Source organism: Cervus elaphus, chromosome 7 (genome assembly GCF_910594005.1).
Source record: "Cervus elaphus chromosome 7, mCerEla1.1, whole genome shotgun sequence".
NCBI classification, from domain to species: domain Eukaryota; kingdom Metazoa; phylum Chordata; class Mammalia; order Artiodactyla; family Cervidae; genus Cervus; species Cervus elaphus.
The window spans coordinates 44029415-44046270 of NC_057821.1; the positions used below are offsets into that span (position 1 = coordinate 44029415).

At 41.6% G+C, this 16856-nt stretch overlaps 1 protein-coding gene across 4 annotated transcripts in view; it reads right to left on the bottom strand.

Moving 5' to 3' along the window:
• The window catches only part of PHACTR1 (phosphatase and actin regulator 1), a 488777-nt gene that overhangs the window by 454543 nt on the left and 17378 nt on the right, over positions 1 to 16856 (bottom strand). For all 4 annotated transcript variants that reach the window (XM_043908531.1, XM_043908525.1, XM_043908526.1 and 1 more), the window contains exon 3: positions 7662 to 7808. In XM_043908531.1, coding sequence (XP_043764466.1) covers positions 7662 to 7808 — 147 coding nt within the window. The remainder of the gene's footprint in view (positions 1 to 7661; positions 7809 to 16856) is intronic.

A 16856-nucleotide genomic window follows, 5' to 3' on the forward strand; every position in this document is an offset into this window, starting at 1 on the left:
CTCTGTCTGTCTCTGTGTGTGTGCTCAGTTGCTCAGTCCCGTCCACCTCTTTTGTGACCCCATGGACTATAGCCCACTAGGCTCCTCTGTCCATAGGATTTTTCAGGCAAGAATACTGAAATGTGTTGCCAGGGGATCTTAGCAACCCAGGGATTGAACCTGCTTCTCCTGCATCTTTTGCATTGGCAGGCAGATTCTTTACAACTAGTGCCACTGAGAAGCCCCTCTATGTCTATAAATGGCAAGTAATAATATCGACAAAATTAAGTATAATTTCAAGAGTAAAATGCATCACCATGATCAGGCTCCTGGAAGGATTGGCTCCTGGAAGGATTGGCTCCAGGAACCCCTGTGGATACTAAAACCTACAGATACTCAAATCCTTTACATGAAATGACCTACTCTAGTCAGCCCTCCACATCCATGATTGGTTGAATCCATCAGATGCAGAACCGTGGATACAAAAGGTCAACTATATACTGAATCCTCAAGTCTACAATTACAGCCCATGTATTTAGTATTCAAAGATTATGTTACTGTATTGTAAGTAGAAGGTATACAAATGTGAAAAGATCAATAGGAAACCTACAGGCTTTCACACAAGACTTGCCATCATAATAAATAACCACTAGCATGAGATTATTCCTGGTGTCCTTTGATAACTTGAGTAGAAAGTCATGGGAAAGAATCCATCATCATTCGAAAGGCTATAAAATTGATTTTATCTTTTATTTTAACCATCCTTCATTATATAAAAGACTTATAAACTAAAGCAATTAAAATGTCAAAATGGCCACACCCCCCACCAATCATATTCACCTTATCATTGACTAAAGTGGATGGGGAGAGTTATGAAACAAAATATAAAAATTCTAGAATTAAAAAAAAATTCTAGAATTTTTCTTGTATCATGCAACAAGGAAAAACTGATATCTATTATTTGTTCCTTCAGGCCCTCTTCCACTGGCTATAATATATGTCTCCTTTTTCGCCTTATTAAGTCAAAGAGGAAAAATAGCTCTATAACTTATCATCTCTCCCAACTTGAATTTCAGTTGTTTTGCTTGTACAATAAATAATGATGATGAATTGAAGTTGCATATATCAAAGAATAATTTCGTAAGTAACTTTAAAATATCTTTAGTCAATATGAAAAGGTATGTATGAAAATCTATCTGTGCACTTATTCTGACCAATAGTTTATTTGCTCCTGTCAGTTTATATACCTGTGAAGAAAAACAAAACAAAGTTCTTCATAGTTCATGGTCAAGTTTTATAACAATTCTGAGAAGTTAGGAATTCCAAAAGGGAACATTTCACCTTGACTGACTCCTGTCATTTAGCTAGTCTGCATATATATCTCCTTTCCCTGGTAATTTAAAAGGATAAAGGGAAAATACAGATCTTATAGGTATACTCATTTCATTTTAATTACAAAAGAACAGGCTACAAGACTTAATATGCCAACTGGGAACTGGGTTAATATTTAGTTTCCTGACTGTCTATTTATTGCTAAGATTTCTCTAATTCTATATTCAATCATACAACAAATATTCATAGAGCATCAGTTCTGTTAAGGATTCTAATCCCTGGATATTCAAATAAAAAATATTTGATTAATATGGTGCATGTAAATATGCCTTCTAGCAATTCTTAGTTATTACCAAAAAATTATTTTGAATTTTTATAATATATATTATTCTTTTAGTTAAACTTATTTTAATAACTTAGCTTTGATCAAAGGTTTTAATTCATATTGAAAATTGTGCTCTGTGTGTTTTATACCCTGGAGAAGGAAATAGTAACCTGCTCCAGTATTCTTGTTGGGAAAATACCATGGACAGAGGAGTCTGGTGGGCTACAGTCCAGGGGGTTGCAAAGAGTCAGACAGGACTTAGTGACTAAACCACTACCACCATATGTTTCACACTATAAATAAGACTATACATAAAATCAGTGGCATAGTATGTATTCATTAGCACAGACAGAAGTACACACAAATTTTTTAGATAGGATGGAACTTTTGAGATTTAAGTCTCAGTTCAGTTCAGTTGCTCAGTAGCGTCCAACTCTTTGCAACCCCACGGACTGCAGCACGCCAGGCCTCCCTGTCCATCACCAACTCCTGGAGCTTGCTCAAACTCATGTCCATCGAGTCAGTGATGCCATCCAACCATCTTATCCTCTGTCATCCCCTTCTCCTCCTGCCTTCAATCTTTCCCAGCATCAGGGTCTTTTCCAATGAGTCGGTTCTTCACATCAGGTGGCCAAAGCATTGGAATTTCAGCTTCAGCATCAGTCCTTCCAATGAATATTTAGGACTGATTTCCTTTAAGATTGACTGGCTTAATCTCCTTGTGGTCCAAGAAGTCTAGCTTTAAGTCTAGTCTAGTCTAGATTTAAGTCTAGAGTTGAGTGAGTCAAACTCAGAAAGGTTAAATAACTTGCCTACAGTTTTAGAGGAAGAGAGGCAGTAGAATCAAGTTCTTCTGTCTCTTGATTCTAATTTTTCATATAAAACACAACTCCATCACCCTCCATGAAATTTAAATAAATGGACATATACAGACAAACCAAACAAGAAACTTAGCATTCAGTGCTAATAGCAAATACAATACTAAGATGTTAAAAAAATTTTTTTTAACAATGCCCAGATCAAAAGATCCTAAGACAATTTAACCATGCAACTCATATTCTGTATTTGAGTTATCTCATAAATGTATGAATTGCTGTTGAAACAATTACTTGGTAAGCAGCCAAGTTAAATATTTACGGCAAAGAGCTTCCCATTTCCTCTTGGCATTAATTACTCACTTTTCTGTGCTTTGTGTATTTTATTTATGTTACCTGGAGTGGTCTTCATTAGTACCACCTTAATGCATGGCATGGTGAGATTACCAGGTTAGCTAGTTTCTCCAGTGACACAGAAAGAGGGCAGACACTCAGAAAGCCCCACAATCGAGGCTACTGGTCAGTTATATGGTTAGTCACTTGGATTCTGGCTGTGAAGTGAAGTAAGTGTTAGTCATTCAGTTATGTCCGACTCTGCAACCGCATGGACTGCAGACCGGGCTCCTCTGTCCATGGAATTCTTCAGGCAAGAATACTGGAGTAGGTACTCATTACCTTCCTCAGGGGATCTCCCTAATCCAGGGATTAAACCCTGGTCTCCTTCATTGCAGGCGAATTCTTTACCATCTGACCCACCAGGGAAGACCCTAATGAATGCTAGAAGCAATATTATAAAGGAGATTTTGGGCCTACCCAATAAAAGTCAGGCCCATATGATCTGCCTTCAACTTGGAATCAGTAAGAGAAATAATGTGAGGGATACATACATTGGCATTCTGCAGGGAAAGCTTGAAAGGGATGTCTACCAAGACTTTTAGACTGGTGAAATAATCTTGGTTCAGCATGGCAATATTCACAATTTTGCCTAGAGACATTCCTCATGGCTAAAGGATAATAGCACATTCTGGGATGCCACTTCTCAATATCATGGACATTTGTAATTCAGCTAAGGGATAAAGGTTCTTCCTCCTCAAGAAAAGTAGGGGAAAGGGATCTCAGCTTAAACTGTAACATACTGACCCATCCCCTCCTGTAGGTAGTCAGAGCAAGCTAAGTTTGATTGCAGTTTTCTTCCAAGCCTGAAAGAGTGGAGGAGACCAATGGAAGTCAAAAACGACTGTCCCTGGCCTTAGTTCCTAACATCAGAAATTAGAACAGATCTCAGCCTTCCAAAGAGGATAAGCATTCTGAGGTTGACCGTGAGATTAATTTAAAATCTCCTCCATACATACAAAGCAATTCTGCAATGTCAACAGAGGTTAAACGTACTTATGATTAGAGAAGTACTTATTTTCCTAAATAGTGCAAAATACTGGCTTTGGGTTTTAAACAATCTTAAATCATCAGGATGACTAGCTTTCCTTCTTTTGACATCCTTGAAAGAAATTTTAGATGTGCTTAAATCTTTTATCATAACATTTTCATTCATTTTGGTGTGTAATTATGGAGAACCTTTCCATTTCAGTATATTCTATGTATCAAACATTCTTTTATATATTGTTAATACAGAGATAAATAAATACAGATAGAATAAACTGACCCATAGGAAAATATTTGCCAGATGAGCTGTAACTCTACATTGTATTCATTTCAGTGCAGTGAATCAATGACCTCAAAAGGCAGAGCAAGTTCTTACAAGTTAAATGTCAGTAATGTTCATTACTGAGTGAGAACACAGTTAGAAATACTTGCTACTAATAGTGTGAACATACTCTTCTGTTACATGATGTCCTTTTAACACATTTTAATTTCTCAGGAAAAAACTTCTTCCAGGGTTTTAAATGAGGTCTGATGTGTCTGTGTTACTTTCAGCAAATACATTGGCTTAATTCTCTCTAACACACTATCTTCAGCAAACAGGCATCTATCAAGGTTTGTGTAATATACTAAATGCTAAATAGAAGTTAAAACCTACAAAAGGGCTCTTCTAGACAAAAAAGTCATGGTTTAGAAAAATTTTTTGTTCTCTACACTCTCAATTTAGGCTGAATCTTGAAATCAGCATCTTCATAAAGTGCTGAAAGACCCACATTTTGGTGCTATTCTTTGACTGACTTGGGACTATAGGTGAGGGATTATATCTTTCACTCATGCTGTGAAGTTATTTCTGAAATGATATTATTAAGTACCATCAAGGACAAGGTGTAGTTGAAGGAATGCTTAAGAATTTAATCAGTATTTAAAATGCCCCAGTCTACTTTATCTGGCAGGTGTACACATTAGTTTTAAGGGAGTTGGTCCCCAAATGATTTCATGATATCCAAGTAAAATGAATATGTGTATATTTATTTCCTTGAATGATTGTAGAATGAGTAGGTATAAGAAGGTGAATCCTAAAGACAAATAGTTTAAACCAATAAAGAATTTCTCTGGAAAGAATAAAGAGTAAGTGACTACGGGTAGGAGAGGAGCAGGAAGAAAGGCAGATGAAAGCTTCCTTGCTTAATCGTTTATAAATTGTTGTTAAGAGACAAAATTCTCTCTGTGCCCAGATTATGTAATTTATCCAAAGTGTGCAGGCTTTCTGTTCAGCAGTGCTGATAACGACACTAATAGTTTAATTACAACTTGCTGCTCAAGGAGATAAACAAGGCTGTTTGCTTTTTAAGCCAGGGGTTACAATTACTTTTAAAGGCGGGGTAAAGGCGCATCTGAGAGTAGATCTTCCTGTGTCAGGAAAGCAACCCAAAACCAACTGGAAAACAAAGCCCTGGGAATGAGCAACCACCACAAAATTAGAGCAAAACCTCCCGATCGGAGCAGTGGAGCAGTAGGCGGGAGGCGTAGTAAACAGGCGGCACATGTAGGTGGGCAGGGACAGAAAAGTTTTCTGAGGCCAGTCAGTGAGCTCTTTCCCTGGGATTCCATCACCGAGGGACTAAGCACCCCTCCCCACCCCCCCACACCCCCCTCCAGCTCTCCAGCTCTCCGTCACGCCTCTGTGACACAGCCCTCAGCTTCAGCACCACCAAGAGGACAGCTCCCCAACCAAAGAACACAGCCCTCAGGGACCGCCCTCCCTCATTGAGGAACATCCTTCCCAGCACATTTCTTTCTTACTGTTGTCTTTCTTGACACTGTGCTTTTAAGGGTATTTTCTAAAGGACATTTGGAAGGGACTGGGAGCTTGTTTGGCCTGTTTATTTCCAGATGAAAAGGAGTCGAGTTCTCTCTGAAAAGTCCAATCTTTTCATTGGCCTCCAGAGCAATTTAACCAGAATAAAAGACTGCAAGTCACTGGCTTGAATCTGGTGGCAGAATGGTTCAGCCTAACCCAGCACTAACAGAAACTTGAAACTCTTTTTTCATGCTTTATTTTGTTTTGTTGTAAAAGCACCAGTAATAGGTGAACAACCTTTATTAAGTGTCTCCTTAGCCCCTTTCCTTCTCTGCTAAGCCAAAGACGTTAAGGGAATATACTGGAGTTTGGTAAAAAAAAAAAAAAGAGTGATCCTTAATATCTCTGGGTTGGAAACAACCTTGATCCTAAAAGGAACTCTTCTCAGTCCTTTCCAAGAACCCTCACAGTCATATTGTGAATCTAGAACATACAAGTGAAGGATTAATAGTTCCAAAAAGAGACTACAGCCTACTACTGCATGCCACAAAAGCTATCAAAGCTTCCTCCAATAAAGTCTTCTTCCCCCCAGTCACAAATCCAGAGGCAAACATTCCAGATGTGACAAGAAAACAAAGGGTTAAAAAAAAAAACCCAAATCACCAAAATAGGAAAAATTACACTCCAAAGAAGTTGGCTACTTCGGCATACTCTGTTACCATCCCACCAGTCATAGGATATGGTTCCTTAGCCAACACATCTCCTTTCTCTATGCAGAGCTTTCTGCTTCATTCAGACTTCTCAGTAGTGAGTAAAAGTCATTATTTGAAGTTTCTCTTTCCTTGAGCATGCACACACACACACATACTTTGATTCAGTTCCATTTTCAAGGGTTTATTTCCTAAAGAAAATGGGATCCTCTTCTTAAAGTTCTTTTGAAGGAGGATTTTGAGGAAAATGCCCTCACTCTTTTTGCAGTGGAGTTGCTAGAGTAGTAAGGAATTCTAGAAAGGAAGAGACACAGCTTGGGGGGCGGGGGAGGGGGAGAACTTAGCAGTCTTCTAGAAAAGTTAGTGGTGAACAACTTCCTCCTGGTGACAGGGACCCTGTACTAGGAACAGGAAGGGGTGGGGGCGGCCTGCCCCTGAATCTGGAGCAACAGCAGCGTCAGTGGGGACAGCGGACACTGGTGCGTCCTTTCAGGTAACCCTGACAGGTCTCAGTGGGAACCGTTTGACTGCCTGAATCCCTCAGTCCTTTCTGTGGCTCCTTTCTTCCTTCCTCCCTTCCTCTCCCGTCCCATCCTTCCCGTATCCGCCTCTCTTCTCCGCCCTCCTGCTTCTTTCCCTCCCTCCTCCACCTCAGTTACCTTGTCACTTAACCCCATCTGGGCCACCTTGGGTACCAGTCTCACTGACAGCTTCCCATCACCCCATGTGTATCCTACAGCCCATCTTATTACTATCATCACGACGGTTGCTTGCCAACTGCTGGGTCCGGTTCCCAGCTGTTAAGCCCCACCCCCTCCTCTCTCCTCACTCCAAAGCCGCAGCAGAGGTATCAACCCGGCAGAATCACCAGAGTCTGAATGTCACCAACAAGTTCCACCCGGCGGTAGCAGCTCCACCAGCAAACCACACCAGCGGAGCCTTGCCAGCCCCCTCCGCCCACAGCCAGCGGCGCTCAGGCACGCTGACCCGAGCTCCTGGCTACGCCTACGATCATTGTTAACGGTGACAGCACTTTCTTCTCTTCAAGGCAGGGGAAAGCCCGGCGTGCGATTCCCCGATGGATGCAGGGCTCCACGCGCTACCCTCCCCCACCTCCGCAAACCAGCCCCCCCCCGAACACACACCCTCCTCACCCGGCACACAAAGAGAGCCAGTGCGCGCCGGGGACCAGCTGGGGAGGAAGTGGGGCGGGATGGGGGCGGGGGGTGGGGTGCCAAAGGAGGGGCTGGGGGCTGAGCCAGCCGGGGAGGAGGGAAGGAAGCCGGGTGGGGGAGAGAGCGGGGCACGCGCTCCGTCCTCACCTGCCCCCAGGTTAAAGGAGATCCTGGCCTCGGCGAGGTACGGCGTGTCGCTCTTGGAGCGGACTCTTCTGATGGGCCGCCGGTCTATATCGTCCTCCGAAGATGCCGCCATTAAGGTGGGAGGCAGGAGCAGGGTCGCCCGGCGAGCTGAGAGGGAGAAGGAGATGGAGAGAGAGAGGGAGAGAGGCGGAAAAGGGGAGGGGGGGGGAAAGGAAGAGGCTCGCACACAGGGAAGGGGGGAGGGGGGAGGGGGATGGGAGAGGGAGGGAAAGGGGACGGGGAGGGAGGGGGGAAGAGAGGGGAAAAGGAAAAAAAGAAAAAAAAAAAGGAGGGAGAGTGAAAGAAAGAGAGCAAAGGAGAGAAAAGGGTGAAGGGAGAGAAAGAAAACCCGTTAAGGATTTGTGGACTGGAGCAGAGATCAGGCTCTCCCTGGCTGGCGCTCGCCCCCACCTCCCCTCACCCCCAGCTCCTCTCCCAGCCCCAGGGCCAGCGGGTCTGTGCTGCGGGCGGGACGGCCACCCCGCCTCCTGTGCAGCTCTTGGCCCAGAGAGGCGAATGCGAAAGGGAGGACTCCAAAGATGCCCAGTCAGCACTGTGTCCTCTCCCGCCAAATGCACTTACCCCAGCTTCTCAAGTGCGCACGCGGGTCTCCTTAACCCCCAGGACTGTCTGGTCCAAGGATGCCCAACCAGACAGCCCAGCTTCAGCTTCCTTTGCATGCCATTATCAGTCCTGGGGTGCAAGCCTAGTCCCAGCTTGTCAGGGGAGAGAACAGGATACGCGGGAGTACCCCCTGCGCACCATCTTCCCCAACTCTGGAGCTCAAATAGAGATGGAACCAGATGTGGAAGCAAGTACAACTTTAGGGGTAGGTTGCCTGTAAAGTTTCTAGATTTGCTATTTTGAATGTAGACTAGTATGTGCTTAGGCACTCAGCGGTGTCCAACTCTTTGCGACCCCATGGACTGCAGCCCGCCAGGCTCCTCTGTCAGTGGGATTCTCCAGGCAAGGATACTGGAGGGGGTTGCCATGCCCTCCTCCACCGGGTCTTCCCAACCCAGGGATCCAAACCAGGTCACCCACATTGCAGTTGAATTCTTTACCATCTGAGCCACCATGGAAGACTAGGTATATTCACCAAGAATTGAGTGGCTTTTCTTTTTTTTTGATGTGGACCATTTTTAAAGTCTTCATTGAATTTGTTATAATATTGCTTCTGTTTTATGTTTTGGCTTTTTGACTGCCAGGAATTTGGGATCTTAGCTCTCCCACCAGGGATCAAATCTGCACCCTGGTACCTTGGTAGGCAAAGTCTTAACCACTGGCTTGCCAGTGAAGTCCCCCAGTGGCTTTCTTAGCACTACTGATTTTTAGGATATGTTTATCTCTATGGAAGTACCCTCTCATTTTCACTTTCAAGTTTTTATTTGGTGATTTACAGCATGCATAGTGGTCTTTGCATTGGACCTGTAGTCTCTGTAACTCTGTATCGTTGTTTCTGAAGGACAGGCTGAAGATCAAGGGCACCTCACATTTCTTTGAATGTCTGCACTGCAGCCTTCCCATGTTATACAGTAGGAACAGCTAGAAAGATTTCTGGAGTGTGAGTCAGAATGGTTTTGATGCTCCTACTGAACCTATTGATGGGCTCAACTCTTTGATGTTTGTCTTCTGGCAGCTTCAGTCACTTGGTCTTTTGTGGCCAGATGTTGCCACATTTCTTTCTAACAGGAGCCCACCTGGAGTACACAGATAAATGTTACCTTCATTCCCTTCCTGCTACAAAGGAAATCTCAGTGTCAAGTCATGACCTTCAGTCTCAGAGGATGAAGTGCTGCTTCAGCTCTGCAAAACTTCCCTCTCCACTTCAGCTGTCGGCTCCAACTCTCATCCTGTATCCTTGCGCCCAGCCTAGACTCTTCAGTCTCTTCACATTGGTCTCTTACTTCACACATAGGTAGTAACTCTTCATCTGCCCTCTCCTTGATGCTTCTTCAGTCTCCACCATACAATTTCTCTCCCAGTCTATTTATTTATTTATGTATTTATTTTTTCTCTCTATTTAACCTTCCCACGGAACTCTTGGCCCCAGAGCCTCCATTTTTCACTCCTATTCCCCTCCTTGTATCCTTACCTCTGCTTTTTATCCCCACCACTCAGTCACAGTTACTTTAAAGGTCATCAATAGCCTTACAATAGTTAGGTCCATTTCTTTCTTGAGTAATATATCCTTCTTGAAATAATCCTTTCCTTTGGCCTCCCTGTAGGTAGGAAGGACTACCTTCCTAATCACTGAATTTCTCATAGCCAGTTCCCAGCATTTAATTTTAAATTACTTATCCTGGCTTTCAGGGCCCTTTACAACCTGATTCCCATCTGTCTTTCCTACCTCATCTCCCATTGTTTCCGTCCCAGTCTGTTCAGAGTTGTCCCCACATGTCTGACTCATTTCTGCATCTGCACCTTTCCTTGTGTTGTACACCACAAATTTCTTCCCAATAAGCTTTCCATGTTCTCCCTCAGGAATGTGAGATGACTGGCTCACTAGTCTTTGGCATGAATCCAGTACAGAGTAAATGCTCAATAGATATTTTTTAATAAAAGAAGAGAGGAAAAAAAAAAGAAGAAAGGAGAGAGGAAAAGGGAAGGAGGGAAGAAGGAAAGAAGAGGGAAGCAAAGAGTAAAGGAGAGTTATACAACTAATGGGTCAATGAGTGGCTGAAATGGGGACAAAATCTATTTCTACCTGATTTCAAATCCTGTTCTTTAACCAGTATATTGATTTGCTAAGTGTGTATGTGTGTGTGTGTGTGTGTATAGACTATCCACATTTTAAATTCATTTTTCTATGATATTTGTCTCCTTATTATGTACCATTTGTCTCTGTTAAACATAGACTATAAATGGATGCCTCCCATCCCAGGAGGCACAACAGGGGTGTTTGGCTCATGAAATGAACAATGAAGGTTAATGCTTTTAGATGACTAACCAGGCTGCAAACCAATATTGTGATCATAACATTTAGGTTCAAGCTCTTAAAGAAGTACAAAAGTAAGGAAATACACTATGTAAACTATGCACTGTATAAACTATGCATGCATGCATAGTTGCTTCAGTTGCGTCTGATTCTTTGTGACCCCATGGACTGTAGCCCGCCAGGCTCCTCAGCCCATGAAATTCTCCAGGCAAGAATACTGGAGTGGGCTGCCATTTCCTACTCCAGGGGAACTTCCCAACCCATACCTCTCTTTGAATGAATGCAGTGCTATTATTATTATTATTATTTTGCCTGCGCTGCATGGCATGGGAGGGGCCTTAGTTCCTTAACCAGGGATGGAACCTGTGACCCTTGCAGTGGAAGCCCTGAATCTTAATCACTGGACCACCAGGGAAATCCCTAATGCAGTGCTGTTTGATTGTTCAAAAAGTTTGGGATTCCCCACCCTCTCGTCTTTTCATTCATCAGCCTTGCCTTTATCAAAAAACAATAAAGTCATCTGAAGGAATACCTAGTCTTAGCTTTCTCTGTTTCTTTGATATTACTTAATAATGGTTCTTGACATAGAGAAGTACATCTTTGAATTTCTGCTTCTTATTCATTCAATGTTTCAGAGGATGAGGAATGTAATATTGCTACTATCTTAAGTTTACTTTTCTTTAAAAGAGTTTAACTGTGCTTTTATATTATCTCTATCATATGGACCAGTATTATTGAAATAATTCTAGATACTTTTTACAAAAGGAACATTAAAATACTACATCTGTCCACATGTGCATGTTCTTGAATTATTTTATGACATTTTCATTTCTGACTATTATCTTCCATTATTTGTCTTCCAAAATTTGCTGTCTTCTTTGTCTCATCTATGTTTTCCCATTATCATTTTTCACTTTGCCTCTTTTATTTCCTCCCATCTTTTGTGGGAGGAAATCCTTTTTAACAACTCCCTTATAAAGTAAATCTCAGCTCATGTATCTCTCTCTTATCCTGTATGAAGGCTTGTTCCAGTGTTTCCACAGTTTTCATTCTCTGGGAATCCTTTCACAAATGTGACCTCCTGTCATAAATATCTGACTGACTAATGTCAGGGAAAGAGCCCTGGGGTGTGGATTAGGGGTGGTGGATATTGCTCCCAGTCCTATCACTACTTCAATGAGTGCCGCTGGGCATTTCACTGTCACCTCAGCTATAAAAATGCAAGGGTCGTCAGGCACAGAAACAGAGACACATAGGTCAATGGAACAGAATAGAGTGCCCAGAAATAGACCCACACTTATACAGTCAATTAATCTATGACAAAAGAGGCAAGAATATACAAGGGGGGAAAGCCAGCCTTTTTAAGCAGTGCTGCTGGGAAAACTGGAGAGCTACCTGCAAAACAATCAAACTGGACTACTTTCTCATACTATCTACAATAATAAACTCAAGACGGGTTAAAGGCTTAAATCTAAGACCTGAAACCATAAAACTCCCAGAATAAAACATAGGAAGTATGGCCTCTGACATCAGTCTTAGCAATATTTTTTTGGATATGTCTCCTCAGGCAAGGGAATGAAAGCAGAAATAAACAAATGGGATGGCACCAAACCAAAAAGCTTTTGCACAGTGAAGGAAACTATCAACAAAATGAAAAGGCAGGCTACTGAATGGGAAAAGACATTTGCAAATGATATATCTGATAATGCTCCCAAATATACAAAAAGCTCATACATTTCAACATAAAAAATAATCAATTCAATTAAAACATAAGCAGAAGATGTAAATAGATATTTTTCCAAAGTCATATAAATGGCCAATAGGCCCATGAAAAGATGCTTAGTATCACCAATCATTATGACAGTGCAAGTCCAAATCACAGTGGGATATCACTTCATGCCTGACACAGTGGTTTTTGCTGGGGAGACAACAAATAGCAAGTTTTAGGAGAGGATGTGGAAAACGGTGTGAAGGTTCCTCAGAAAACTGTAAATAGAACCACCATATAACACAGCAATTTTACTCCTGGGTATTTGTCTGAAGAAGACAAAAACATGGATTTGAGGAGATATGTCCAACCCTATGTTTACTGCAGCATTGTTTACCATGTCAAGAATATGGCAACAATCTGGGTGCCCATCAATGGATGAATGGATAGAGAAAATGTGGTATATATATTTAGTGGACTACCACTCAGTCACGAAAAAGAATGAGCTCTTCCCATTTGTGACAACTTGGATGGACTCTGGCAGGGACGAAGAAAGATAGATACCATGTGATCTCACTTATATGTGGAATCTAAAAAGCAGAACAAATGAACAAACTTAAGAAAATGGAAGTGGAGATGTGGATTCTAGAACAGAGACGTGGCTGCTTCTAGAAAGGGATGGGGGGTGAGAGAGATGGGTGAGGAGATTAAGAGGTACAAACTTCCAGTCACAAAATAAGTGAGTCAGAGTAAGAAACGTACATTGTGGGGAAAACAGTCAGTAACTGTGTAATACCTTTGCATGGTGACATACTGTGAATAGACTTATCAGTGGTAACCACTTTGAAATGTGGAATCACTATGCTATATGCCAGGAACTAACAGTGTTGTGAAAGAGAAGTCACTCAGTCATGTCTGACTCTTTGTGACCCTATGGACTGTAACCTACCAGGCTCCTCTGTCCAGGGGATTTTCCAGGCAAGAGTACTGGAGTGGGTTGCCATTTCCTTCTCCATCAGTGTTGTAGATTAATTACATTTCACAAATAAACAAATGAGCTCATAGAAAAAGAGATCAGATTTGTGGTTACCAGCAGTGGGAGTGGGAGAGGGAATTGAATGGAGGTAGTCAGAAGGTACACATTTCAAGTCATAAGATAAAAAGTACTAGGGATGTAATATACAACATGAGAAATATAATTAACATTGCTATATCTCATATATGAAAGTTGTTAAGAAGTCAAGTCTGAGAGTTCTCATCACAAGGAAAAAATTTCTTTTTACATATATACTTTTGCACTCCTCTCTGGATAGAGCAATTGATCCATCTATCAACAGACAGATAGATAGGTTAGGGACTTTAGAGACAGGACAGCAAATGCTAATCAAATGAGGTCAACAGGTGAATCTGCATAAAAGGTACATAAAAATTCTTTGTACTGATTTATTTTTGCAAATTTTCCATAAGTTTTACATTATTTCCAATAAAAGTTTAAAAGTACTAGTAAAAATATGTTTCCTTCCTTCTGTTTGCAAAAGTTTCCAAGGCTTAGAGATGACGTCCCATCATTACTTTAATCTTTCTGAAAAATTATCATGTCAGCCATTCCCACAGGCTGCAGATAAATACAATAATGATCTTAAGGGTAATCGATTCTACATTTATGCTAGAGGTGTTTGAATTTCTGTTAAAAAATTTATTCTAGCATAGTATTGTCAAACAGATTAAAGAATCGGGGCTGCATAGATTAAGTATACATGTTATACTATTTTGCATATCTAACACGAGTTAGATATACAAGAACCTTTACACCTTGCAATTAAACCCAGTTAAAATCAGTGTGATGTCACTGAGTGATGGTACTGAAAATCGTTTATGTAGAAAATGCAAAATGCCAATAATGAAGATGAATGTTATTAACTACAATATCAAGCCACAAGACTGCAGCAGTAACTTGCATAGGTTTTAAATAGGCTTAACACAAGTGTACCAAAAAGGCTTTTGTGCTTTTTATTGAAACTAAATTTAGTATGTAGCTGCTGAGATGTTTTTTTTCTTTTCTATGCATATGTATGCTTTGCTAGATAACCAAGAATCTGAGGAGTTGTTATTGGCACATCTTAGAGCTCTCCACTTAAACTTGTAATTAAAAGAGCTGTCCATTCTGCACAGTTCTGCTATTTATTCCTTTTTCTATGTGGCCAATTTTGTGGGGCCCACAAAGGAGAGGGTATGGGTGCCTAGTTTTTCCCACTGCTTCCCAGCATTCTGTCTCCTTGGTGTTCAGTGTCATGAGCTTCCAGCAGGGTTTCACCATTCTCATCACAGTCCACATAAGTAGAATTATGGAACTGTGAAGGGCACAGCTTGTGCGGCCATAGCCCAAAGGTGGTGGCTCCCCAAAGAGATGGCTCCATGTCCGGGCATTCAGACCAGCCCTGTTCCCTACAGCCATACGGGTCTCACAGTGACTTTGTTCTGACCCCTCCTTTAGGGCTTCAGTACCTAGCTCTGATATCTGGATAAAGACGAATACGATACTATTTAATCCTACTGAATAGCTACCATGACATTGCATAGGGGTTTCTCCCCTGGAAGGACTAATGTTTTGGTTTATATAAAATTGTGCCTTGTTTTAAAACTACTTGAAAGATATAGGATATACTAATAAAAACTGTTCGAGTATAGCAACCACGTCCTCTGTGTTTTGGAGGATTTTCTGGTTCCCTGAACACTTGTATGTGGTGATAGCCAGCCTCCAGATGGCTCCTAGGGATCCCCAACGCTTGGCATTCACATCCATGCCCTCCCACACTCAATCAGTGCTGGTGTCTGTGACCATTAAAATATGGTGGAAGCGATGGTGTCTCAGAAAATACATGGCAGCTTCTGCCTTTGGAGTCTTGGGAGGAGCCAGGTGCGATGTTACAGGGACACCCAAAAAGCCAGGGAAGAGGCTCATGCGGCAAGAAGCTGACGCCTCCTGACAAGTGCCATCTGCATGAGCCATCTTCAAAGCCCCAGAGAAACCCTGGGACTGATGATGACCGCAGCCCTGACCAGCATCCTGACTCTGAGCTGCCTCAGACTCTGAGCCACAGCAACCCAACTAAGACATTCCTGAGTTTCTGACCTACAGAAACTATGAGATAATAAATGTTTGCTGTTTTAAGCCACTACATTTTGGGGTAACTTGATACGCAGCACTAGGTAAGTAATGCACATGGGTTCTCAATGGACTGACAGCATCATTCATGAATGCTTTGATACCATCTGTGGCTACCAGAAAACCCAAACCTTAACCAGTTTGATGGAATAATTGGCAAGTTGTAAGACAGAAGTGGCATCACCGACTCGATGGGCATGAGTTTGAGTAAGCTCCGGGAGTTGGTGATGGACAGGGAGGCCTGGCGTGCTGCGATTCATGGGGTCGCAAAGAGTTGGATACGACCGAGCAACTGAACTGAACTGAAGACAGAAGATTCAAACAAAAATTAGGAAAATAGTATCAAATGACAGTACAAACTTTTCCACTGGAAAGCCTTTCTTTTCCTTTTCTTCAATCATTGCCTGTCTAAACTCTGCCCATCTTTTATGGCTGAAATTTTTTTACTTCCATCCCAAATCTAGCACCAATGTGAGAATGTGGCATTTTCCACTCTATCTCTACCTATGGCACTTCGTAATTTGTATGAATGTGTAAATAATGTGGATGCTATTTTCCTTCCAGACAATATGAAATAAAAATTAACTAGCTACACAGGCTTTGAGGTTTATACCCCAGTTCCATACTTAATAGTTGAATGATTTCATGTAAGTCACTTGTCCCCTCTACATCTGTAAGATGGGCCTGACATAGTACCTACATCTTAGGGTTGCTATGAGGATTTAAACATGTAATCTATGTAAGTCTTTAGCAAAAGAAATTCCCAATAAACATTCATTATATTAAAACTATTATTCCTAGCCATCTCCAAGTAAAGCTGTCACTGTGAAATTAAACTTTGGCATAATTCCCAAGCTTAATGCTTATTAGATCTTGGGGAAAAGTTAGTGAGCTCTCCAAGCTTTAGTTTCCTTATATGTAAACTAGAAATAAACTCTCTCACTGGGCCTTCGGAGGATAAAACATTATATAACAAATGTAAAACACCGAACACAGAGCCTGACAAATGGTAGGCGGGCAACAAATGTTCATTGCTTCCTTTCCTCTCAGTTTCTTAAAGTAGATACTGTGCAGGGTGGCTGGGGGCTGGCTGCTAAAACATGCTAGATGCAAAGAGGAAAATGTGTTTCAGGCCTGGTATGTTGAATTGAGTCGGACATAAACCTAAACAGCTTTCTGTTGTTGAACGTGCCTGATTAAGACATACAAGTCACTTTCCCCATCTTATTTAATTAATAGCACAGGTCATGTTAAACCTTATCTATTTTTATTTTACTTCCACTTATTTATATTTCCTACATGGTCAGTTTTCAGTAGTTGCTGTAATTAATGACATAATTTGAG